At 44.0% G+C, this 18,276-nt stretch overlaps 1 protein-coding gene across 3 annotated transcripts in view; it reads left to right on the top strand.

Annotated features, from left to right (window-relative positions):
* Window positions 1–1,115: 1,115 nt before the first annotated feature.
* The window catches only part of SLC38A10 (solute carrier family 38 member 10), a 121,925-nt gene continuing 104,764 nt past the window's right edge, over window positions 1,116–18,276 (top strand). For 2 of the 3 annotated variants that reach the window (XM_042454920.1, XM_042454918.1), the window contains exons 1-2: window positions 1,116–1,328; window positions 12,066–12,183. In XM_042454920.1, coding sequence (XP_042310854.1) covers window positions 1,224–1,328; window positions 12,066–12,183 — 223 coding nt within the window. In that variant the 5' untranslated portion in view covers window positions 1,116–1,223. The remainder of the gene's footprint in view (window positions 1,329–12,065; window positions 12,184–18,276) is intronic. The other variant, XM_042454921.1, reaches the window with a different exon arrangement.

Here is an 18,276-nt window from a genome sequence, read left to right as displayed (position 1 = left end):
CCTTGTTCGAGAAGAGTTTCTTCCTGACGTTTCACCAGCATCTGTGGCTGGCATCTTCAGAGAAGGCTGGCCTGGAAGAGAGTTGGGTATATATGTACTGTTGGCTGAGAGGAAGCGATTTACATGGTAATCTGTGTATTGTTCTGTTGTTGAATGGCAAGACGTACAGGGTGTCTACTTAATTAGCGATCCTTTCCTCCATGACAGCATTCTCTGAAGATGCCAGCCACAGATCCAGGCGAAACATCAGGAGTAAGCTCTTCCAGAACACAGCCATGTAGCCCAAAACATCCACAAAAAGCCATGGATGCCATCCATGAAAGCCTTTGACTTCACATGCCTAGGAGGGTTTGTAGCTTTTCTGTTTGTGTTCTCAAATGCCCTACATTTCATGTTCCCTTGTCCTCCTTGGCAGTGAGGCCACCCTGGGCTGAGAGAGTGTGACTTGCCACTTCTTCTTTAACGCTGTTTCCTCATTCCACCTTGGCTTTCCAAGGCTTCCTCAGAAAACCACACATCCCCCTCTCCCTCCCTAACTCCGCCGAGAGTCACAAAGGAAGGAGCCATGCTGGATGCCAAGGAAGCCAAGGAAGCAGCAGTGACTCCGGGCCAAAAGGAGGGAGGGCCACCTGCAGAGAGCCCTCCCTGCCTCTGGACCAAGCGCAGGGGCAGCAAGGGCAGCCTGGCTATGGCTAAGGCCTGCCGGTGGTCCTTTCTCCTCTTTGCCAGCGGGGCTTCCAAGGTGGAGTCTGCATTTTGGCTGGCCCCATAAAGGCCTCACTGCTTGGATGTTATTGGACCCGCTGAGGGAGAGCAGGGCAGAGCGCCGCTCCGCCACAGTGACACACATCAAGGCGCAGCAGCAGCAGCAGAGTAACACGGTGACCCAGTTCAAGAGAAGAAGCCGAGGGGGCGTGGCCACGGACGGACCAATGGGCGGGCTCGCCGAGGCGCGCGCAAGGAGAAGGGGAAACGTCCCGGCGTCCCTCGCTCCCTCCCTGCCTGCCTCGACGGTTTCCACGGCAACAGCACTCCCTCCCCACGCGCAGGCGCAGCAGGCGTGGCGGCTTCCCCATATGACCGCTCTAAGCCACTCCGTCTCTATGGTCGTGCATCCCGGAAGCGCCAACAGAGCAGGGGAAGGAGGGCAGCCTCCGTCCAGAACGCCACGAAGTCGCCCCCTGATCTGCCTGGGCCCCTCCTGCCCCCCTCCTTTGACAGCCATGGCGTCCTCACAGCCCTCTGGTTCCAACTGGGGCCTCATCATGAACATCGTCAATAGCATCGTCGGCGTCAGCGTGCTCACCATGCCCTTCTGCTTCAGACAGGTCAGGCCTCCCCTTCGTCTCCTCTCCTCTCCAGCCATTTGTAGGGAGCATATAGTAATCTTTGCAATGCTCCACCTTGGACACTTTGGTCATACTCAGCATACTTTAGTCATACCAACAGGGCCCATCACAATGGCTAGGCACTGAACGTGGGCAAGACATTGGGAGGTAGCAATAGCAATAGCAAGTACACTTGTCCCTCCATATTCACTGGTGTTAGGGGCACAAGACCCCCGTGAATATGGAGAAACTGCAAATAACAAAAACACCATGTTTTTACCTGAGAGAATACCTCTCTAGCAATCTGTAGGTCCTCCAGGGCAACTCTGTGGTCAATGTCCGACAGACACTGACCATAGAGTTGCACTGGGGGAACTACAAATGCCTAGTAGAGTATCCTCTCTAGGAATCTCTAGGCCTTTCGGTGCAACTTTTAGTTAAAGTTGACCATAGAGTTGCACTGGAGGGGGACCTAGATATTCCTAGACAGAACATATTCATCAAATCTGAGAATAATTGAAGCCGCAAATATGGGGGGATGATGGTAGTAATCTTTGTATGTGGGGCTCATGGAGATCTCCAGGGCCTTACAGTTTATAGCAGACTCTGCCTTGGACACCTTGGCATACTCAGCTAGACCAACGGGGTCCATCACAATTGCTAGACACTGAACATAGAATAGAATAGAACAGACATTTTATTTTTACCATGCCTCTCCCGGAGGATCCAGACAGCTTACAATATAATGAAATAAGACAATAAAACAGTAAAATACAGCCATAAAATAAGATATAATAAAACAGTCCTTTAAAAAACTCTCCCTTAATTCGGAAACAGTAATAAAATAGTCTAGATTAGTTAAACCATCAAACGACAGAGAGATGGGCATCCTGGGAGAGATAGTCCATATCAGTGGGTGGCCAGGGACCAAGATGAGAATTCAGCCCAGTCCCCAGGAGTCGAGTTGGCTTCCCCCAGTTCGGGTTACATTTGGTTGCATTTAATTTTTGACATGTATTAGCTGCTTCCCAGGGTGACTAGGTGTCCTAAGCCCAAAGGAGGACAAGGCACCTCAAAATGTGGGACATCCAGGAAAAGTGGAAGGCATGATCAAATAAAAGCTCACAACATTCGTAGAAATAATGTAAATTCATGCTTCATAGCCCTGCTCAGAATGGAGGACATTTTGGAATTCCCCCTGGACAAAAAGCCCAAGATGGAGGACATGTCCTGGTAAAGGAGGACCTCTGATCATCCTGCCCCCCCCCCAATAATAGAGTGCTTGGCTTCATTGTGCATCTTGGGAATGGTGCACAGACTCCCCTCACGGTCACTGTTCGTGATATGATAGCCCTGTTTAAATATTTGAAGGGATGTCATATTGAGGAGGGAGCAAGCTTGTTTTCTGCTGCTCCAGAGAACAGGATCTGGAACAATGGATGCAAGCTACAGGAAAAGAGACTCCACCTCGACATTAGGAGGAACTTCCTGACAGTAAGGGCTGTTCGACAGTGGAACACATTCCCTCGGAATGGGTAGTGGAATCTCCTTCCTTGGAGGTCTTTAAACGGAGGCTGGATGGCCATCTGTCAATGGGGATGCTTTGATTTGGATTTCCTGCATGGCAGGGAGGTGGACTGGATGGCCCTTGCGGTCTCCTCCAACTCTATTATTCTATGATTCTATGATCCTCATGCAGTCCCCTCCTTCCAGCATATTCATGTTGGGAAATTTGCAGCTTTTTTTAAAAAATCAATATTTGTCTGCAGTGAATCTATTTGCAAAGTTGTTACCAGAAGGACCATATAACAGGTGTTTTGCAAAACACATTTGTTTCAGTTGGTCTGTGAAAGATTTTGCTCCGTGCTTAAAGGGGGAGTGTTTTCTTCTGGGTTTCTTCTCTGGCCTTTTATGCTAAGAGGCAGGGCAAGGGCAAGAGATGTTGCTGACCCAGGGAAAGAAAAAGATGGTATCTGTGCCCAGACCAAAGTTTGCTGGTATTTAAATCTTTCTTGCACGTGAATGAAGGAAGCTCACTTAGGTGCAGGTTGCCAACCTGTCATACAACTCTTGCCATGAACACCTTGCTGCTGCTTCATTTGTTCAAGCATTTTGATTTGTGCCATTTGCCCCAATTTTGTATGGTTTAAAATTATTTTAAATTCCAGTTATAACATTCCCCTTCAAAGCATCTGTCCTGTGAACTATGCTATAATTTCAGCAAATATACTGTGTGCAAAAATATTTTTCTTACATTAATTCCACAATTCTTTTAACTGGGGCATAATTTCTCTAGTTTTGGCTATCTGGATATGTAGAATTTGCCTGAGGAAGTTATTCATTATAGTTAGGAGCTTACCTGTTCTGCCAAGGGGTTTTCTTTGTGTATGACTTATTGGGCTGGCTCCCAAAAGTCATAGGATTGGGGGAATCTGGAAGAATGGTGCTTGGATGATTTTGGTGCTGAGAAATAGCAGGAAAATGTCTGTGTCCCCTGTCCTTTGAAACCACCTTACATTTCTTTGACAATCGAGCAGTAACTCTTATTTTTGATCTTTGTTTTCTCTCTCCCCAACACTGCTTCCTTGGATGTCAGATGGTAGAGCGCAGTGTAAGGCAGGCTTTGGAAACAATACCCAGGGCAGTTCCAGATGTTAAGTATCTAAGAAGGTGCATGTCATGTGTATACCACACTGTTCTCCACAACTAGTGAAAATGATAAATGTTTATCCTCTCCCATAATTGCATGTACACTGAATTTGCAAGATGTAGGGAATCCTCACCCTGTTGTAGATCCTTGCACTCTTTAAAAAAGTATACAGTATAATGTTTTTGCATGGTATGGGGCCTGTTGTGGATGCATGCAGGATACAGAGGTGGCCCTTCTAGTTTTTTAATATACCTTGCTGTGGGAGATAAGAACATAGTAAGAGTCTTTTTGGATCAAAGGTCCATATTGTTTAGTATACTGCTTCCCATGGTGGCTAACCAGATGCCTTTGGGAAGTCTGCAAGTAAGATATGAATGCAGTAGTTGCTTCACAGCTACTGATATGCAGTAGTGTGTTGCCTCTGAACCTGATGGCTTCATATACTGTCTCAAGGTCTGCTTTATCATGATTAGTGTAACTATATCCATGATTTATAAGTAGAGATAATCTGACAGCCCAGAATAGTCTCTAACTATAACATCCAGTCCCAGCATCTTCAAAGCCTTCTGTCCCTCTCACAGTCTTTTATGAGAGACCCTTAGGCGGGTTACAGACCACCATAAAGTACGCGCTCTGCGCGTACTAGGGTTAGGAAGGGCCGTATTAGGGTTAGGAAGGGTCTTACCTTCCTCACGGCCCTTTTCTGTAGTACGCGCGGAGCGCGTTGTAAATGGCAGCGCCCATCCACATGGGCGCCGCCATTTTGACGTCTTGGACGCATAGTGTCCAGACGTGTTGCAGCGGAAGTGACGCCGCGAGGGCGCGCTTCTCCCCTTGCGGTGCCACTTCCGTGTTTTGAAAAGGAGCGCCATTTCGGTGCTCCTTTTTCGCTGCGCCGGGAAGCTTCCCTCCGCAGTGAATGGCAGCGGCGGGAAAACGGCCACTTGAGGGTGGTCTGTAACCCACCTAAGAGAGCTTTTGTATTGGGAGTGCTCAGTTCTCTTGCTTAATGCCAGGTTCTCTAGAACAGAGAACTCAGGTTCTCCAGAACTGGTTTGAGGGTTGTCAGGACAAACTGGTGTTCACTGTTCAAATATTAACATCTGCCATTTGTATGATTACGATTTACAGCTCTGTTTATAATAATAAAGTACTGAAATGTGTCCATTTCTCTTTTATTAATCAGCTCCAATCTGATATGTTCTCATGGAATTTTATATTCAGCATTGGCCTGTAGTTTCACTACCTTTCCCTCGGGGTTGGGAAAAAACACAAACTATACACACACACCAAACATGTTTTTTTGTTGTTGTTTAAATCATTTTTTGTTTAAACTAGTGTTGCTGTTTTTTTCCATTAATTTGTAGGACTGCATCAGTATAGGACAAAATGCAGTTCACATGTTACGGCCACTAGCCTAAGTAATAATTATTCTTTAAAAGTCCCCATTTAAAGCAAGTTGTTTTGGTTTAACTTATGTTAACTGAAGGATTTGTTTCTGAATGGCATTTCTTGTACTATATAATAAAGTGATTTAAAAGAAGCTGCTGACAATCGATACTGATTTAACAACGAACAGTTGCCAATAAACCATTAAAAGTTAAAATGTTTAAATTCAAACAGTCATTGTTGTTCCAGTAAAAGGATTGGAAAATAGTAATAATATCTAAACTTAAACAAATATATAAATAATCAGTTTTAAAAACACCCAAAGGGGTGTTTACCGTATATACTCAACTATAAGTTGACCTCATGTATAAGTCGAGGGCAGGTTTGGGGGGGGGGCAAAATTATGGATTTTGATATGACCCTTGGATAGGTCGAGGGTATAACTTAGGAACATGCAACAAAGGATCTAAATAATGAAGCAAAGGAAAACAATCCAAAGAACCTACAAAATTCTGGCAGGCATAATGATTTTGGCTCATACTAAAGGATGAATGGAAGAGAGAGCAGAGAGAGGTCAGTGCTTCCAAGACAGACACCACTCTTGCCTTTTATCAGGGATGGTTCTCTTTTTAATAAGATGTGCTGTATTTTTAACTTTGTTAGCCGCCCCGATTGTTCTCAGAGGGGCGGGATACAAATAAATATTATTATTAGTATTTACATTGACCCATGAATAAGTCGACCTAGGTTTTTGGGGTCAATTTTTTGACTAAAACTTCTAGACGTATACATGAATACGGTACTTACAGTAAGCCATGGTATAAAACAGCCAGCACTACCTTCCTTAGATCAGAGCTCTAGCCAGTCTCTAGCCAGCCTGGCTAATGATAAGGCATGATGGGAATAGTAATTCATCAACATTGGCAGATGGTTTCCTACTTTTGCTCCAAAAGTTAGGCACACTGCTTATAGCTTTCTGTGTTACATTGATTGCAGTTTCATTTACCAACTAAACTGCTTTCAGATTATCACCCACCAAGGCCTTGACGTTTATTGGTAGATTGCTGCTAGTGACTGGTTTCCAAATTTGATTGCCCTCGGATAGCAGTTCCTTTGCTTAAAAAGTTATTATCCTTTTGTTGTGTGTTATGTTCTCATTTTGTTTTAAGAATTGTTTTCTCTAAACTTTCAGCCCCACTCCTATCTCATAATAATCTCATGTCCTATTTGCAGTACAATGTGGGCACTATAGTTTACTGAAGAATTGGGAAATTTGCTTATTACAGTGGGCCCTTTGTATACGCGGGGGGGGGGGGGTCTGTTCTGCCCCCCCCCCGCGTATGGGAAAAACCGTGGGACCTCAAGTCCGTTGATTTCAATGGCGGCATACTCCTGCACATGCACCATTTTGTCCTCCTGGGCTTGCCGTCCGTGTGAGCTCAAGTCCCTGTATGGCAATCCTGTGCATGGGGCGGGCGGACTGTAATTTTTTTTTAAAACTGACAGTGAATCAAGTCTAACAAGAAGCCACAGCCTAAGTAACTTTGGTGCTTCTCAGGCTATCTGATGGGCGAAACTGGCAATTACTTTTTCCAGTGTACCAGGGACTGGTGCCATATTTTTGTCCACTGGCTGTGTCCCATCAGGGACCAGCACTGGTCCATGGACCACTACTTTAAGTCACACTAGTCTGTTGTTGATTTACAAATTGTGAAAAAGTCAAATTGTTGTGAAAGAGTTTAATCTGGAACAAAATATGGAAAATAATAGTTTTCGGAAAAATGGAAGGCTAGCAATCTGATTCTCTGCATCTTTACTTGGAACTGAGTCCCACTTAATTTGTACCACTGAAGTATGAATAAGGGTGAAGTTTTAGAACACATCAGCTTTTTGTAGAGAAAGGCTAAGGATACTGAGGCCTGTTACAGACAGACCAAAATAAAGCTGCTTCGAATCACTTTGGAGGTATGGTATTTCAATGATGCATGAGTTCTAAGAGTCCAAAAGCCACACCAAAGCTGCACTCCAGTCCTTAGGACCGGAGCGTGGCTTTGGTGCGACTTTTGGATTCTTAGGACACATGCATCATTGAAATACCATACCTCCAAAGTGACTCGAAGCAGCTTTATTTTGGCCTGTCTGTAACAGGCCTGAGTATCTTTTCCACACTTGTCAGCAAACTGATAACACTATACTGCTTTTTAAAAAAAACAAACACTATGTTTGGAAAAGATTTTATGCAAATAATTTTTTTTATATCAGAAGGTTCCAGCCAACCAAGATATTTAGCTACTGGCTGGTTGCATCTTTTCCCCAACAGATGGCATTAGCATGTAGCAAAGCAAAACACTTGAGTCATTTAAGAAAGGCTGTTAACAGATGGCACCATGATGTAGTTATATTCTTCCCATGTAGATAGATCTGCATCAGGATATTTGACTAGTGGAATATTTGAAATAATAAACAGCAGATTCATCCATCGGAAAGTTTGCCAGCTTTGGCTTTAACTCTGGGCTGATCTAGGAATAGGGTGCCTGTTTGCTAGATGTTTGCCATTCCCACTATCTGCTGTTTGTGTGAATATGGGACATGTTAGGCAATGTATGAAGGCAAGTCTTGGCCTGGGAGCATCCTTCTTTGCAATGGATGTCTAGCCTTTCCTTTTAGAATTCATTGGTTTCATGCACTCCCTACAGGGTAGAAGAAGATTAGTTCTTCTTGGAGGATAATAGCCTGACTGCTTCAGGAGGCAAATAGTGCTTCAGTCTGATGGAAGCATATTGGAGCACTTTGTAGTTTTAAAAATATCCCACTCTTTTGGGTATTTTTGCAGTGTCTGTACATCTTCTCAAAAGTAAGTTCAACTGTGTTTAAGACAAAGCTAGGAAAAGTTCCTTTGTTGGACTCTCAACTCCCAGGATCTCTCAGCCGCTGTAGCCGCTAGCCATAGTTTGCTGGAGATTCTTGGGGTTGTAATAATGCCTCAGAGTTCTAATTACAAAAACAAAGCAAACAGGGGTGGCAGGGAAGGCAAGGACTGTCATTGCCCTTTTCTCAGTTTATGAATACTGTAGTTAGAATCATAGTCAAACATGTCACCTAAAAGGTAAGCAGAGGCTTATTTCTAGATAACTGCCTACAAGATTGAAGTCTAAAACTTCTTGCATGCCAATTTCCACACTCCAGATTAAAATTAATAAACAATTTGCAGCTCAGCAGTCTTAAAGGGAAAATGCAAACATGAACAAACACGAACATAGTGTGTGTGTGTGTGTGTGTGTGTGTGTGTGTAGGGAGAGGCTGAAAGAGAATTCATATGTTAGAGATGAGGATATTTAAAAAGCTGTCTTTTGGCTCAGATCACAGAAGAGTTCCTTATGGAAGTCTGCTGCTAATCCCCTGTCACCAGCCCTGTTTCCTGTCATTGTGAAGATTACTATTCCCTTCCTCCCTCTGCAATGTCCAAGGCCTCCCCAGAACTCCCCGTTTCACTGCAGTAGTCTGTCTCTAACAGCTATCCTGTGACTGGTAGAGAACAGAGGTGATCTGAGAAGCACTGGCTGCTTCCTCATAGCCAGATACAGACCAAGGACATCATTCGACAATATCCGCTGGGGTTCTCTGGAGGTCTCAATGGATGAAGTCATCTTTCTGTGTCTAGCTATGGGAACATAGCCAGGTGTTTCTCTGATCTCAGCTCTCCATCAGCAATGGAATTGCAGCCAAGGGACACTCTTGCCACAAAGGCATAAGTCTGTCTGTCTGTCTCTCTCTCTCTCTCTCTCTCTCTCTCTGTGTGTGTGTGTGTGTGTGGTCATTACAGACGACTGTTCACAACAACCAAAAAATATGCATATACAATCAATGTCATTAATAGGATGCTGGTGTAATTCTCCTTTGGAAGCACAGATCTTTCTAATATCTAATATTATTAGATCTTTAAGCAGAGAGTCTGTGAACATTTAGAAGGCAATTCCATAATCACAAAAAGTCAACACAGGTTTCAGAGAAACAAGTCATACAAATTTAATCTCTCTCTCTCTCTTTTTTTTAGATAAAATTATCAGCTTGTGGATATAGTATATCTTGATTTCCGTAAGGCCTTTGACAGGGTTCCCTATGACATTCTTGCAAACAAGCTTGTAAAATGTGGGCTAGACAACGTAACTGTTACATGGATTTGTAATTGGTTGACTGACCGAACCCAAAGGGTGCTCAACAATGGCTCCTTTTCATCCTGGAGAGAAGTGACCAGTGGGGTCCCACAGGGCTCTGTCCTTGGCCCAGTGTTATTCAACATCTTTATCAATGACCTGGATGACAGAATTGGGAGCATGCTTATCAAATTTGCAGATGACACCAAATTGGGAGGAATAGCTAATGCTCCAGAGGACAGGATCAAAATTCAAAATGAACTGAATAGACTAGAAAGCTGGGCCAAAGCTAACAAAATGAAATTCAACATGGAGAAATGTAAGGTACTGCACTTAGGGCGGAAAAATAAAATACACAGATATAGGATGGGGGACACCTGACTGAATGAAACTACATCTGAAAGGGATCTAGGAGTCCAAGTAGACCACAAGTTGAACATGAGTCAACAGTGCCATGCGGTAGCTAAAAAAGCCAGTGAAATTTTATGCAGCATCAATAAAAGTATAGTGTCTAGATCAAGAGAAGTAATAGTGCCACTGTATTCTGCTCTGGTCAGGCCCCACCTGGAATATTGTGTCCAGTTCTGGACACCACAATTCAGAAAGGACATTGAGAAACTGGAGCATGTCCAAACGAGGGCGACTAAAATGGTGAAGGTTCTGGAAACCAATCCCTATGAGGAACGACTTAGGGAGCTGGGGATGGAGAAGAGAAGGTTAAGAGGTGATATGATAGCCCTGTTTAAATATTTGAAGGGGTGTCACATCGAGGAGGGAACAAGTTTGTTTTCTGCTGCTCCAGAGAACAGGACCAGGAACAGTGGATGTAAGCTGCAGGAAAAGAGATTCCACCTCAACATTAGGAGGAACTTCCTGACAGTTAGGGCTGTTCGACAGTGGAACAAACTCCCTCGGAGTGTAGTGGAGTCTCCTTCTTTGGAGTCTTTAAGCAGAGGCTGGATGGCCATCTGTCGGGGATGTTTGATTTGGATTTCCTGCATGACAGGGGGTTGGACTGGATGGCCCTTGTGTTCTCTTCCAACTCTACGATTCTGTGATTCTAAGTGTTTGAGAGGTCCTCCTTCTGATATTGCCTGCTACATGCAGGTGATGTGTTTGCCTGTAAAGCGGGTCATACAGATAAATGCCTCCGTAGTTTGGGGGGAAGGAAAACCCACAAAACAGGCAGCATATATTGGTCCTGGGACACTCAGATGCATAGCTGATCTTCTGTACTGGACTTAACAGGAGGTAGACTGCTGGTAGGAATTAAGTGTTTGTGGTTGTCAAAATACTTACCACCAGTGATATGTGGTTATGCACATGAGCATCTGGTCACAGATGATTTGCCAATGCACAGCAGTGCTTTTTAACAGATGCTGCTAATAGATACTGTGGTACTTGATTGGCTGAATGCATTGATAGAACATCACATGAGTAGGAAACTAACTCCTTTACAACTTCTGCCTAGCAAAGTTGTATGTTGCCTTTGTATCAGCCAGCTCAGTAAAATAGCAGTTTGTCTATCCTGTTTCACCTGCTTTGTACCAAACCCTGGAAATGGCTGTAATGCTCTTCATTTTTATTCAAAGGTGTCCTATAGCAGTTCTTTCTGAGGAATCTTTGGAGGGCTCTGGAGATTGTGTTGCTTGTTTCCATCTCCACAGCTGCCAATTGATGTCAATAAAGCTTCCCTTGAGGAAATACCCCTTTACAGTTATTTGGACTTAAAGGCTCCTCAGAGTAGGTCATTGGTTTGTTGTGTGCACAGTTGCCAGAAGCACCAAAGCTGCAACTCTTTTGACTCAAAGAGAACAAATACCAGCTGTGATTAAAATTTAGCACCACTTGTTCCTGCCCAGAGTCACGCATTGTTTTCATAAATGTTCAGCCATTCATGTCCTCTTCCCCCAAACACTTTCCGCTTCCTTTACAAAGACATCCAGAAAGTGAGCCAGCACAATGCTTTTGGGACAGGTAGCTAACAGGGTAATTTATGTTTGTGTGTTGTAAGTGGATAGAACAGCCAGAAACACTTTTGCAGAGGAGTTCAAACCCCTGGACCAACAGCATGCTAACTTGTTTAACATGAATCTGGTAGAAGTTAGAGACAGATCACTGTTCTGGAATATGCCCAGAAAATGTCACAATAGCAGGGCATGGAGGCTTGTTCCCTTCCATAAATTGTTTTAGCTTCCTTTTCCAGGCAAAAAAAGTACTACAGCAGAGACATTTAGTAAACAGGTGGCTGCTCTGAGTCTCTAACATAAAGACCCTCTGTGTCTGTGAGAGTGTGTGTGGGAGGGAGGGAGGGAAGAAGAATAAAATTGAACTCGTATGTCACATTTTGGCTGACTGTTGCTCAGAGGCAAGGGATCTCCCTTAACAGGCTAGTGTATGGCTGCAAATGTCCCAGGCAGCCTCCAGGTGATGTGGGATGGCAATAGGAATGCATGAAATAAGCATTGTATGACCTGGGAGGAAGAGAGGAATGCTTATTATTCATCCAACACTTATTTTCCCCTTCCCCTCCCTCCTTTCTAGTGTGGCATCTTTCTGGGAGCCCTGCTGCTTATTTTCTGCTCCTGGATGACTCATCAATCCTGCATGTTCCTAGTGAAATCAGCCAATCTCAGCAAACGCAGGACCTATCCTGGGCTAGGTGAGCATGGTCAACTGGGGGGTGGTTTTATGCTGTGCTTTTACTCCAGTTTCCAAATTTACAGCTCTCATAGTGGTGCAGCTGAATTATTCACCATATTCTGGGGAAGTTTTTCCTCCTCTCTCTCTCTCTCCTCCCTGTATGCTTCGTTCTCCCCTCTTTTGTGTAAATGCTGCCCGCAGCACAATGGTTTAACTCTTTGAAGAGGATATGGGGCTACTTGGCCTAAGCAAGCCACAAAGACACTGATCCAAACGTAAGCTCTTAGGGAGAGAGCTGGCACAATGGGTGACTGCTGTAAATTACTGGGCTCTGATCCCAAACCACTCACTTTCTCCACCCAGCACGCTGCTGAGGACATTGGGTTCTGCCAGTAGAGAGCCTGGCATGGACTGTGGGCTCCTTCGATTGTGTGCTTGCAGCAACACAACAGAGAGGTCAGGGAAACAGTGTACAAAGTTTCAAGCAGGCAGGAAAACCAAAACATCTGCAAGATTCATGTGTGGGTTTTTGGCACAGTCTAGAAGCCCTCTTCCTCGTAGTTTGTCTGCTGTGCTTTGGTGCCAGTATCACCATCTATTTTTGACTTCTCCTCTAATTCCCAAGGATTTGGGTGGGGGAGAAAAAGCATAGACAGAGCTGAGGGCCTGAACCTTTCTGAGCACTGTGTATCCTCTTGCCAGAAAGCGGGTCACAATCCAAGTAGCTTAGCCCCTCTTGGACTTTCTTTTAAGCTGGTGCTCCTGAAGTAGAAACTCTGCCATTCCCATTTTGAATGTACTTGTTACAGAGGTGGGATTTGTCCCTTGGGGTAACAAAGGTGATAGATTCTCATGGCAGGACATGCTCTTTCCTGTCCTCCTGCAACCATAAGCCCCTCTGTTTCCTGAGTTGCCTCTTGGGGAGTCAGAGTGGGGAATTGGCTGGTCTCTCTGCCTGCAAAGGATTTAAAGAAATGTGCAGTCTCCTCAGTGACTGCTGACAGATGGAAAACCTCAGTTCCTCTGTTGCCCGAGGCTCCCTCATTTAGCTGCACAGCACAGCCACTGCAAAATATGTCTGTTGGCAACAACAAAATTAGAAAACTCCTGTGGTCCTGAAGGTTAAACCTTTGTTACAAAAGATATGCTTTATTATAACAGCTCTCTTTTTGTGGAGAGTGGGGCAGAAAGGAAGGAGGGAGTCAGATGTAGCTCTTTCTTTCCAATGCCAGATGCCCATAGTCCTTGATTTCCCCTTTTGTGGTACAATAAGTCTTTGTACACTCCTCCTTTGCCTGAATACACTGAGTCCTGTTCACCTTGGAGTGTCTCCCAGGGAGAAGAGGTCCCCTTCACTTTCTAAAACTAAGCAGCTTAGATACACAGAAGGGGCCAGTAAAGGCTTCCAAACATACTGGCACACAAACATTGGTGCGGAAAGGAATAGCTTCCCTTTTTGCTTGTCTTTGCCCTCGCTGGGAGAGGTGCCATCCACCCAGGCAGGGAGAGCGCCTGGGAAAAGACATCCTAGGCCCCTGCAAAGACTATACGGCTGCAGTCTTCCCAGTGCAATCAAGGTTGAGTAGCTACACACAGCAGCCTTTGTTGTTTGCTTTCTACTACACCGGTCCAGCTGCAAGAGATCCTGGCAGAACCTAGGGTGATTCTGTGGGAGTCTTTGGCAGCTTTGAAGGATGCAGGAAAGTTTTACAAATTAACTTGATGTAAGTACTGTCTTCCGGAAGCACATTCAAAGCTTTGCAAGAGCCAAAGTGGCAGAGAAACAATGGGAATAAACACCTCAAAAGGTTATTTGGAAGGCAGAATGGTGGACGGAGGAGTTGATGTGTGTGGAATCCACCAAAGTTAGAAACTTAGTAACAGAGGGTTTTAAAAAATTCAGTTGTGTTAAAATTACATATGCTATTTATGGCGGTACTTTTTCTTGGGTTTTGGTAAGATGGTTTAAAGTAGAACAGTTAACTCCTTGGCTCAAAATGGACTATGTATTTTTCAGACAGAGAAATTCTAAGAGAATTAAGTTAACCCTTGTTTCACTTTATCTCCTTGTGATTCCGTGCTCTCTTGTGTCTGATTGAGGAAAGTACTTATTCTTGAATAGCTCTTACACTCACTACTCGCTGAGCTATCTACCTTCTTTAATGGAAACCTCTGCACAGCAATAGATACAGCCAAAGAGCCTGCTTAGGCCATATGATCCTATGTGCCATCAGAATTTGGGAGAAAGAGTACTTATGGAATGCTGTTGTGTATTTTCCACATTCAAAAACCAACTATTTAATTATTTCAGTGACTGTTCCATAGTTATGTAACTCCCCTTTAGAGAAGTTCAACAGTGCTAAAACCTCACTGTCTTTAAGAAGCAAATCCCTTTTGGTGGCTTTGGGTAATATTAAGTTTATAATATGCTTTTAGTTTTAAGGCACCAGATCCCTTCTGACCTTAGAAGTTAATAAGGGTCTAGCATGGTTAGTAATTGGAGGGGGAACCACCAAGAGATATCAGATGCTGTATGGTAAACCATGTACGGATGTGAAAAGAGTTGATAAGAAAAAAAATCTACTCATTTGAGATGTGGTGCTGGAGAAGAGTTCTAAAGATACCATAGGCCTGATTTATACGGCCCTTTGCGGCGCCCCCGTCACGTGCTAGGGGTTGGCCAAGGACGCACCGTCCATATTGGCCTCACCCCTAGCACGTGATGGGGGTGTCAAAATGGCAGTGCCCTGTACACATGGGTGCCACCATTTTGACGCATGTCCCGGTGCCTTTGTGATGCCGCAAGTGTGCCATTGGCGCATTGTGGCATCACAAAGGCGCCACAAGAAGAACCCGCTTTTTGTTCCACGACAGAGCCGCGTGGTTTGTCCACTGCAGCTCCCTCGCAGAGCAAACCAGGGCGGCAGGAGACCTTTTTGCGTGGTCTGTATCCCTCCATTGACATCCAAAAAGACAAGCAAATGTGTTCTAGAACAGATGAAGCCAAAATGATGAAACTGAGATGGTCATACTTTGGTCCCATCATGAGAAGGCATGACTCATTTGAAAGACAATAATGTTAGGAAAGGTTGAGTGCAGTAGAAAGAGAGGAAGACTGCAGTGATGATTTCTGGGGTCCAAGCAACCAAAAAGCATCCTGTTGTTGGTCCTTAGCCCCAGCAGATCCTTTAATTTTCCCTAGTCTCCCGGGTCTCTGTGCCCACTCCCTGCTGAACTGAATGAGATCCCTTGATATCCTCTTGTCATGCTGCCATCACCCAGTAAATCTATAATGAATTCTCCTTAGCAGACACTGGGACTTGCTAAGGACTTACACTGTAGTTTTCTTTGCTTGCTAACCTAAGCAAGCAACAACTGAGCTAAGACACATGTATAGGAGTACAGAGACAGCAGATACTTTTAAAGAAAGTATTTATTTTAACTAGACAGAACAGAACAATAAGATATCATTCATGTAAGGCCTCCTGGCCTTACAGGTATAGTATGCATAGTTACTGTATGAGATGTTCATTTTAGGCAAGCCATTGGATAAAAATAACAAAACGTAACCGCTCTAACACATTCCTAAGCTACTCACACAGAGATGGAATCTGCAGTCCCTGATGGGTTTTGGATGTGAAGAGCTGGTCTCCTTGCCTAGCTCAAACCACATCCCTGAAGCCTGCCTTCTTGCCACAGGCCCAACACTGCAACTTTCCCAACCAGCTAGACTCACGCTGAAAAGACTTTCTGAAGAGACACACTGCATGGTCTCAGAGGCCTTTTATAGACCTCTGTTGGAAGATTCTAGAAACTCCCAACTGATCAGCCAGTTGGACCTTACATCAGCTGTGATGTAAGCTCTCATTAGCATGTACCTCCCCCCAGCTTAACCCTTTGTTGTCTGAGAGAAGTCCTTCAGTGACTGGAAACCCACTCATTACAACTGCACACTAGATGGCTAGATTCAGTTAGGGAGGTCATGAACATGAATCTGTAAGACATAAGCAAAGCAGTGGAGAATAAGAGGGCTTGGAAATGTCTCATTCATAGGGTTGCCATGAGTTGGGGTTGACTCCAAGGCAGTTAACAACATGAACAAAGGGTAAATTTCGGAGGAAGGTTGTTGAAAACCATCTCTGAGTATTCTTTGCCTAAGAAAGTCCTAGAAAATTAATTTGGCCCCCATAAGTCAACAGGCAACTTGAAAGCAAAATACACAAATTAAATTGTTATATGTTTACATGTGAAGTGTGGAAAGCATTTATTTATTAGAATAATGCTAGCAATGTTAGTATTCAGTATCATGTGATATTCAAGACCAATAAAAGTATCTGGAAATAAGTAACTGCCTGCTTGATGCCTTTAAAATGCAGAGATGAAAATGTAAATGCATGAGATCATAGGTTAACAAGAAAGCCAGTGTGGCATAGTGGTTAGAGTGTCATATGGGGAAAATATCATTTCAGGTCCCCCAGAATCCTGAAATTCAGCTGCTAACCTTGGACCAATCCTTTTCTTTTAGTCTGGCCTTCTTCTCAGGGTGGTTGTGAGGATGAAATGCAGAGGTGGAGAGCTTGAGCTTTATAGAGGAAAGGTGGGATGCAAACACAACTAATAAATGAAGTACCTTTTTTGATAGTTGTTCTGTACTAGTTGGTGAACCATTAAATCTTTGTATAAGAAGTTAGACACCTGGAAGTAGGTATTGCAGAGTTCACTGTAATTCAACCAAGACAACAGTGGATGCAGAGGAAGAATACTAAATAGCTCTCTGTGCCATTGCTTTGCTGAGAGTCAAAGTGTTGCTCAGGATCTTGAGTTAAAGATCTCACCAGCAGTACCCAATGTGTGTGGGTAGAAAGAGATTCTCCATGTGAATGTGAGATGTATCTTACTGTTCAGGTTTCATTTTCACCCATATTCAGGCACAGATGACACCAGTGAAAGCACTTTCAGATCCTCAAAAGAAATACAGCCAGAAAGCAAACACTGAAGGAATGCAGCCAGAAAGCAAACATTCTCACAAATATTAGAAGAGGAGATACACCTGTGTATTTGGTAAAGGGATCTTGTAGCACCTTTGAGATAAACTGAAAGAGAGAAATTGGGAGCATGACCTTTTGTAGACTTGAGCCTGCTTCCTCAGATGCATGGGGTAGAGTGGAAAGTCCAGGAACAGACCTATATAGCAATCTCTGTGTAAGAATGTCCATAGGAATGCAAAACTTTGTGGATGCGGAGATGAGATGACAAGTTCAGTTTTAATGATGGTCACTGGGGAACAAGGCAGGAGGAAGGATATTGCTTAAAGCCAAGGTTAGTAGGTAACCATATGACTTAGTATTGGGATGCAGTGTGGGAACCGAAAAGAGGGTGTGATGAACTGGCTAAGAGAGCCCCCATGAGGCTGGGGGGTTAGCTAATGTTATAATGTGTGTAGTGTGCCAGGAAACCATTGTCTTTGTTCAACCCACTGTTGATGGACTGCAGTTTGTATGTATATTCCAACTCTGCTGTTTACTTTCCAATCTGCCTTTGTAGTTTTTTTTGTTCAAGAACCACAGTTCTGAGTGATGGAATGCCTAGGAAGACTGAAGTATTCTGCAACCAGTCCCATTCCTAATGTCTGATTTATGTATATTTATCCTCTAGAGTAGAGACTGCCATGTTTGCCCAATGTAGAGTGCTGAAGGGCATTGCTGATATAGTATGGCATAAATCAAATTGGAGGATGAGCAAGTGAAAGTCCCTCTAATATTGTGGGTTATGTCACTAGATCCTGTGATGACATTTCCTGAATAGCTTTATGGGCAGAGTTGGTGTCTGGGTTTGTGGTAAGGCTTTGTATCTGTATCCACAGCTCTGTTATGTGTCCTTCTGTAGGTAAGTAATTATTTGAGGTTTGGAGGCTGTCTGTAGGCAAGTAAAGCCCTGCCACCAAGAGTCCTTGAGAGGGCAGCATTATTTTCCAGAATAGATTGTAGTTCATTGATTATATATGTCTGAACAGTCTCAGTTGGGAGCTGTATGTCATCACTAGGGCAGAGTTCACTCATTTTCTGTCCTCAGCTTGTTATGTAATAGCTTAGTCTTGGGTACAAGTCTTGCC

This window comes from Sceloporus undulatus, chromosome 2 (assembly GCF_019175285.1).
Source record: "Sceloporus undulatus isolate JIND9_A2432 ecotype Alabama chromosome 2, SceUnd_v1.1, whole genome shotgun sequence".
Lineage (NCBI taxonomy): Eukaryota > Metazoa > Chordata > Lepidosauria > Squamata > Phrynosomatidae > Sceloporus > Sceloporus undulatus.
The sequence above is the reverse complement of the archived record's forward strand: the minus strand, read 5'-3'. Positions and strand labels throughout refer to the sequence as shown.